The 8,491-nt window shown below is 34.6% G+C and overlaps 1 protein-coding gene across 1 annotated transcript; it reads left to right on the plus strand.

The window, feature by feature from the left end:
* The first annotated feature begins 306 nt into the window (after positions 1 to 306).
* On the plus strand, positions 307 to 7,945 carry SMCO3 (single-pass membrane protein with coiled-coil domains 3). Its single transcript, XM_061205870.1, has 2 exons — positions 307 to 395; positions 7,239 to 7,945. Exon 2 carries the CDS (start codon positions 7,255 to 7,257, stop codon positions 7,930 to 7,932), a length of 678 nt encoding a protein of 225 aa, XP_061061853.1. The 5' UTR covers positions 307 to 395; positions 7,239 to 7,254; the 3' UTR covers positions 7,933 to 7,945.
* The last annotated feature ends 546 nt before the right edge of the window (positions 7,946 to 8,491 follow it).

Below are 8,491 nucleotides of genomic sequence, written 5' to 3' on the forward strand. Positions count from 1 at the left end.
AAAAAGAGGCATCTTGTCTACTGAATTGAATTAGCTCAGTTGGATAGCACTTTTCAACAACAAAGAAGTCCATTAAAGAACAAAAATTTTAATGTTTTACCATTGCACTACTAATTACTTATAATTATTATTATAATTATTATAATTATTACTTATAATTAATATTACTTAATATATACCAAGTTTATATTAATATAGAAAATAAAAGAATTCTGAGAACTAAACCATGCAGAAACAGTCGATGAACCAGACAGGCAGAGGGACCCAGCAGAGACTAGCAAAGCCTGTAAGTCATCACATTCCATTAGAAACATCCAGTTGAAACCAGATGAAAAAGCACTGCAACAGTACTCCCCAACAACTGCTGGGACCACTGAACTCAGAAACACGGCAAGGTAAGCAATATGGGTATTTCTATCAGTATTGATATAATACTCTGTTTCTCCATATTAAAGTGTGTTTGCAGTAACAGGTCAGACTTGAATCCTAGTCATAACTATAATAAAGCAACAAAACAACCTTTTTTAAGCGGATCCCATGACATATTCCTGGTGATCATTTATGTCTCTGAAGACACCAAGAAAGAAGAAAATTAACAGCTTATATAATTAAGTCAGAGGGGATGATAAAGTCATAAAGACATCAATTTTAGAAAAGAATAAGGATGAAATGACCCCTGTGTGAATGTGTGTTGTTTACATGGAATGTAACATTTCCTTTTATGTCTTTAACATTAATTTAAGCATTCAGTATCTGTGAAAATATGAATGTGTGATCTAATTCTAGTTAATGTATAGTGCTATGCTCCTTCATAAGTTATATTACATTTAAATATCACTGGGCCTTTGCTGTGTGTCTCCAAATAGACTGTTATCTTCTTGAGGGCAAGGAACATTGTCTACTCAAGGCATATGGCAGAGGTTTCTCAATTGAACATTTGATAAATGCTGGTGAATGACCTCTATATTCTGCTTTCTGGTCAGAAATATTCTTTTAAAGACTTTATATCAGAGTGTCATCACACCATGATCAACCTTGTTTTTTTTTAATGAAAGGCCATGGTTTTGATTTAAATTAAAGAAGGAAGCTCAGAACTAGTTAGTAGCTGTTATTTTCTCCTGAAAAGCTTCTGACTTTACCCATACCCTATACCCACACTCCCAGGTAAGTGAACCTTGCAGGATAGCTGGACCCAATATGGGTAGTGAGGACAAGAGACACATTGGAGAAAGGTAAAACCTTAGAGAGCACTAATGACCAAACATCAGAAGCTTGGACAGGGTCATGGTTTTTCTTTTTTTCTTTCTGTTTTTAATTGTTATTATGGGAAAACTTCAAACATACACAGAAGTAAAGACAATAATATAATAAACTCCCACACCCCCATAACCCAGCTTCAAAAATTATCAAAACAAGTTTGATCTTATTACCTCTATGAAGCTACTCCAATCTGCCTTCTAGATTATTTGGAAGCAAACCTCAGTATCATTTCATCATTAATTTTTTCAGGATGTATTTCCACAAAGGCAAGAACTCTTCAAAATTTGACCTTATGCTCCTCAAACCAATAATATTTAACAGAATTGTCTTTGTTGAAACACACCCAGTGTCCTGTTGTAAAAATTTATTTTTGATGTCAGTGTAAAAGTTTTTGGAATGCATTTGCAATACATATCAAAAGTAATATAAATTTTTATTCCTATTGATTATATAAATTGTATATTTATATAATCTGAATTTCCTCTGGAAATTTATCCTGAGGAAATAATTCAGATAATTGAAGAGGGAAAAAAGAACTATGTGTATTAAAATACTTATATTAAGACAGTGAAACAATTAAGAATTTATTAAATTATGGTAAAGATATATGAAATACTTTATAAAATATAAATATAAATATGTATATTTTATATAACCAATAAAATAATTATAAAACTAGAAATAGGGGAAGTGTTTAAGTAAACTAATATAAGATGAAATTTATTTCTTATTATTACAACTTGGTAAAAATACTTATGCATTTAAATAAACTTTGGAAAGGAATAATAAAAGAAAAACAAGATGGTAGGTTTATAGGTGTTTTTCCTCCTACATGTTAAAGTGTTTATATATCATTGCTATAAACTTTTTATTTTAAAATACTTTGTTTTATCAAATCTTTTAATTTTGTCATGTTATAATTCTACCGTCTATCAATGCACAATCACCTGTCACTTTCTCCATGAATCTTCCTCTAATGACCTCCATATTAAATTTTCTCTTTAAATTTCTATAGCACTTGACAGTCAATGCAGTACTGTTATTCACAAAAGTATCCTGAGAAAATTTTACTTACATATGTGATAATCAATACATTTTTATTTTGCAAGGTGGTCCCTTTCCTGAAAAACTAAAAGAACTGTATAGTATCACTAAATAAACTTTAACTTTTAGATACAATCATCAGTATATTTCTCCCATTTCTTATATGCTCTTTAATCATGAGTGTTTACTTCTTATTTCAACAAAATTGATGAGTTAGGTCCAACAAGAATCCATCTGAAGCTAGTCTTTGTTTTCATTCCAAGTTCCTAAGATGAGCAGATCAAGTATCAGTGCTTCCAGATTTGTTTACTTCCTTTTTTTAAATAAAATAACAAGCCAAAATACGTGTGATTTCCGAACTTTGTTTTAGCAAAAGAACTCTCTCATCACACAAACTTTTCCCACCCACAGCCCAAATAGAGCAGCAAAGAAAGCATAGCTGCTTCAGCAAAGGGTGGGGTGAAACTGGCATGCCAGAGACCAAGCGCTCCACCTGCTGGCTGGCAATTCCCCATCAGGCTGCCCCAGGGCTCTTTAGAACTTATTTCATGAACCACTACAATAAAATGCTCAAATAGCAGCACAAACTCGGCTGTACAGAAGTGGATGGTAACTGCCCATCACTATCAGGTTATAACAAATAGTGTAAGAGTTCACATCTGCCATACAAAAGATGCAGGTGATCAGAGCTGGATTAAGTACACCACTTAGCTACCTGCTGATGCCCATCTTAAAAGTCATTTTTTAAAATGACTTTAACATGATTTTAAAAGATTGAACATTAAAGTCAATATTTAAAAGATTAGCCCTGGAAATGCAATAAGATAGAGGACAGTATATGGCCCAGAACTCCTCTCAGGTACAGTACTATATATCACTGGTGAGACATCACTTGAGGCATGCCTAAGTAACAACTGTGATCTTTAAGAAGGGTGACTCCAACTAATTGCAGACCTGTTTTGTTTTGCTGAGACAAGTAAGCAATTCAAGCATCAGAACTAAATTGTCATGGGCAATAGTTGAAATGCTGCACATTGCCAACTAAGATTTTTCATGTGGTGTATAACCTCTCCTCTAAGTATCAAGCACATGTTTAAGAGTGTCAGTTGGAAAGGTTACAAATTGTTAACCCTCCCTAGATGACGGACTGTCTCCACATGGCCTCAGTGTAAATATTATTAAAGTATGAGTTCTTTTGTTTTGTTTTTCGTTTTCTTAATTTTTATTGGAGTCTAGTTGATTTACAATGTTGTGTTAGTTTCTGCTGTACAGCAAAGTGAATCGGTTATATGTATACATATATCCAGTCTTTTTTAGATTCTTTATCCATATAGGTTATTACAGAGTACTGAGCAGAGTTCCCTGTACTATACAGTAGATGCTTATTAGTTATCTACTTTATATATAGTAGTGTATATATGTCCATCCCAATCTCCCCGTTTATCCCTCCCCTCTTCCCCCGCTTTCCCCTGGTAACCGTAAGATTGTTTTCTACATCTGTGGCTCTACTTCTGTTTTGTAAATAAGTTCATTCGTACCATTTTTTTAGATTCTACATATAAGTGATATCATACGATATTTATCTTTCTCTGTCTTACTTCAAAGTGTGAGTTCTTTAAAATTTGAATTTGCACAAGGCAAGCACCACCTCTATCTATAATTTTGTATGACGTAGTGCCTTCAACTTGACGTTGTAGTTTTAAATCTGTCTTAACTTCCTAACTAGATTAGAAATTTCACGAAAGCAGGGACCATGTCTCTTTCATTTCTTTATGCTCTACAGAGCCTAGCATACTACCTTATAATAGTAAAGTACTACTCTCCATTAGGTAAATTGCTACTGAATTATTAAATTACTTCCTTCATCGGGCTCTTCAAATTTCACTTGTCCCAAACATAATTAATTGGTTTCACCTTCAAACCCCACCTCTCCTCCACCTAATTCTCTAGCATTTATCTCACTGTTGGGATGGAAGTAATTTTAAACTGTATTCAGTACTGGGGCAGGTATGGTGGCAGGGCTGCTGAAGATCTCTTTGCATAAGGAACCCTCAGTCCCCTTCCCCAAGGAAGAAAAAAAAGAAGGTAAGCCTGACTCAGAAAAATAAGTCTTTTTTCATTAGATGTGAAAAATAATTCTGAGCACATCATGATATCTCTTACTCAGACTTGTTATTGGCACAAAATTATGGATACCTGCAACCTAGGAAGAAGGGTATAAAAGAGCATGTGCAAGGACTTGAGTATGTAAAGGAAAGAAAATACTACTTTTGTAGTTGAAAAAGTACTGTATCTGATTTCTGGTAAGACTGAAACTTTTCATCAATTAATTACTACTATTTCTTCTTTTACTGTCTGTTCAGAGTTGTTTGCATGTTTACCTATTAGATTATGACTGTTTTCTGTATTAATAACAAGATTAGTTAGAGACCAATACTTTTTAATATTTCCTGTATTTTAACCAGTTTGCTTTCAGTCCTTCTTACGTGGTCATCTTTGTTAGTCAAATTTTTGTGACTTTTTCCCATTGGTTTTAAGCTTATAAAGCCCTCCATATACATTTGAAAATTATCTGTTTTCTTCTAGCTATTTTATCATTTGATCTTTTTTACATATGTTACACTGATATTTTTAAATTAATGTTTAATACCCCACAAGCTAGCCCATTATGCCAGGATCATTTATGGAATACTAACTTCTATTGATTTGAGATTCTACATTTATTATATGTTAAGTCAAATGTATAGAAGGGTCTTCTTTGGGGACTATTTTGTTCCATGATTCCACCTACTCTTGCACCTATACGGTACTTGTTAATATTGTGTTTTTATACTGTTTTAATGTTTGAGGAGGAAAAAAGTCCCAACATTACTTTTCCTGAAAAAAGTAAGTAGTCTCACTTATTTAGTCTTTCAGATGTATTTTATGATTAATTTGTCAAGTTGTGTTAAAACAATGAATTAATTGGGAAGGAACTGACCACTTGGAAGCATTCAACCTCCCATCAAGGAGAAAGGTTCATCTCTCCATGTGTTTATCCTGAGGTAAATAGAACCACACATCTTTTGTAAAACGCTATGCCTTCAGATAATGGCATATGACAGCTTTTAGAGAAATTTCCCACTTTTTCAGGGTAAGAAAGACTCCTCTCACCTAAATATCTGAACGGGGATGTAGTTGGTGATCTTCTAAATTCAAAGTCAGAAACTGGAGTTTTCACTTCATGATAAGATCTGAAAACTAGGAACCAAAAAAGAACACAGTTTAACGTAAAATTTCTAGGAGAAAAAAGCAAAAATCAAAGTCCCAATTTGTGGTTATCAAATTGCAGTTTGCAACCCAATGGTGAGTTTGCGGAATATTTAATAGCCCTTTAACAAACAATTTCTTTAAACGGAATTGAGATATATTCTAATTTGTGGACATTTGTATCTGTCGCGTGTGTGTGTTTGTGTGTGTGTGTGTGTGTGTGTGTGTATACTGTATCTAAATCAAAGATAAAAATGAATTTCTGACCATGATACAATTTATTCCACCAGGGGTACTAGTGCATTTTCCTAAAATTAAGAGCAAAAATTATTATGTTCCTAATCCATTTTCAAAAAATTTCCCCTTTCCTTTCCAAACTGTATCCTTATAACTTGGAGGATAGGTTAAGTTCATGTTTACTTTCTTGAGAGAAAACATCTTCATTCCTTCCCCCCATGCTTCTGAGGTTCCCAATATCTAGGCTAAGAACAATGGTCCTAGAAAGATAGGGCCCAGATTAATTAGGTTGTTGTTTACACAAAGAGAGGATGTGCCAGATCCCACACAGGTATAAAGGACTCCATTTTCTCCTTCTTTTCTCCCAAGAATTCAAATGAAATATCCACGTGTCAGGCGCATCGTCAGCCTACTCCAGCTGCGCATACTCAGGGACATCGTTCTCACTAGCTTCAAACTTTCACCCAAATTCACTCAGAAGGGTGTTGCTTATTCCTGCTTCCTCTGAGCCCAAAGTACAGACACAAGCAGGCTACAAACACCAGGCTTATTTTATTCATTCTGTGATGTACCCTTGCTACTTATTCCCTAATACCTTTGTGAAATGACATTATCTTCTTTCTGAGGCTAACTCTAGCGTATCTGAATAATGGTCAAGTGTAATATAGACAATTCTAAATAATTTAATTTATAAGCTTTGCCAGTGGAGAACCAGAGAGATAGTCAGAACTGCCCTGTCCCTTCCATGATGCCCACTGTCTCTCCAAGTGAGATCGTAATCTAAGGAATCTTGAAAATAAACTGTTATCACGAAGATTTTTTGGTAAACATTCTAATGTTATATGTGTTGCCTTTGGATGCCTCTTAGGTTTGGAGAGCAAATAATTGACCTGTAAAGACATAAAGAGTGTTTTGAATATTGTAAATTAAGATGACAGAGTATACAAACAAAATTAGCAATTATTGCCCTGCAAACTCAGAGATCTTAATATTCTTCTGACTCTACTAATTTAATTCCAAATATTAGAAAAATCAATCTGGTTGGTCTATTCAAGGTGGTGACTAGAGGTTGAGGAAATTAAGGAGCACTGGTAATCAAGAGCTAACCATTTCAAATATGTTATTAAATATTACTTGGAAATAATCACATTTATTAATAATCAGATGCTAGATAAACACAAATCTTTCCTATCTAGGATCTACCCCCCTCCACAAGATCTAATGCCATAATTAATGCATCAACAAGTTTTATTATGTTACCCATATTTTCATACACTGACTCCAAGTTTCAAAAAATTGTTTTGAAGAGCTTGTTGAGTTTTCTGAGAAATTCCTTAGATAGCATACTACATTGCTATTCATAAAGTAAAAGATTTCCTGGTCAAATCTATACATCCAGCAGATATTTTTCAAGATTTCTAGTAAAGATTTATTATTGTATTTTTCAGAGATCATATTTGAAATATGGCTCAAAGTGACTTCCTCTACCCAGAGAACCCAAAAAGGCGGCAAGAAGTAAATCGTCTTCACCAGGAGCTCCTTGACTGCTTATCTGACAGCTTCCATGCCACCAATAAGCTGATTGGGGTTTTAAATACGCACTTAGGGTGCAGGCTGGCCTCCATTGAAATGAAAAGAGATGCGACCATCAAAGAAAACTGTGATATCATCATCCAAGCCATGATGAAGATCCAAAAAGAACTGCAAAAGGTTGATGAAGCACTAAAAGATAAACTAGAGCCAACCCTTTATAGAAAACTTCAGGATATTAAGGAAAAAGAAACCGAGAAAATTGCAATAGTACAAAAGGTTATTTCAGTCATCCTGGGAGAAGCTACTTCTGCTGCCAGCGCAGTGGCTGTTAAACTCGTGGGCTCAAACATCACAACTGGCATAATTAACAAGTTGGTCACTGTGTTAGCTCAAATTGGTGCTTCTCTCCTTGGTAGCATAGGAGTTGCTGTTCTTGGCCTTGGCATAGATATGATCTTCCGTGCCATCCTGGGAGCAGTGGAGAAAACACAGCTTCAAGAAGCCATCAAAAGTTATGAGAAGCATCTGGTGGAATTCAAGTCAGCCTCACAAAAATATCATCATGCCATTATTGAGGTCACCAACACAGTGAAACACCAAATGAAATAAACAGTTACTTTATTTGCCTCTAGAATATTTTTCTGCTTCTTTCTCAATAATAGTGTTTTGCTACTTTGATTAGGCTCATTTTCCATAAGCTTCCAAATAGACATAAATACCATAAACAACTCAGAAAGAGGACTCAAAAGATGCTAAAACTAGATGACTCTAGAGAGTGTTCTATCAACGATGAATGCCTGGATCAGTTGGAGATAGACCCTGTGAGTAAAAGATTACATCCTGGTATGTCTTCTCACTGTGCTCTACAGATCAACATTAGGGTGAATGTTATTGTAGAGCAGTAGGTGTAGGTGTTACCTTTTTCTTTTCTAATTCCCAGTCAAAATCCTTCAAATCTGCATTGAATGCACAGACTTTCACTTCTACCACTAGCTCAGACATCATTTAGTTCTAAGAGACATACTTAGTAACTTCTGCCCACATGCGAACACTGAGCCTTCCAATGGAATAGAAATACTACCGTAATTTTGACCATCAGTTTAAATCCAATTTTCTGTAAGTTGGAAGAGACTGAAATATGGTTTGTAACAATTTACATCAACAATGA

Source organism: Eubalaena glacialis, chromosome 11 (assembly GCF_028564815.1).
Source record: "Eubalaena glacialis isolate mEubGla1 chromosome 11, mEubGla1.1.hap2.+ XY, whole genome shotgun sequence".
NCBI lineage: Eukaryota > Metazoa > Chordata > Mammalia > Artiodactyla > Balaenidae > Eubalaena > Eubalaena glacialis.

Bases quoted from the DNA above. Each gene is read 5' to 3' on its own strand.
- SMCO3 (XM_061205870.1), top strand. From the start codon at position 7,255: ATGGCTCAAAGTGACTTCCTCTACCCAGAGAACCCAAAAAGGCGGCAA.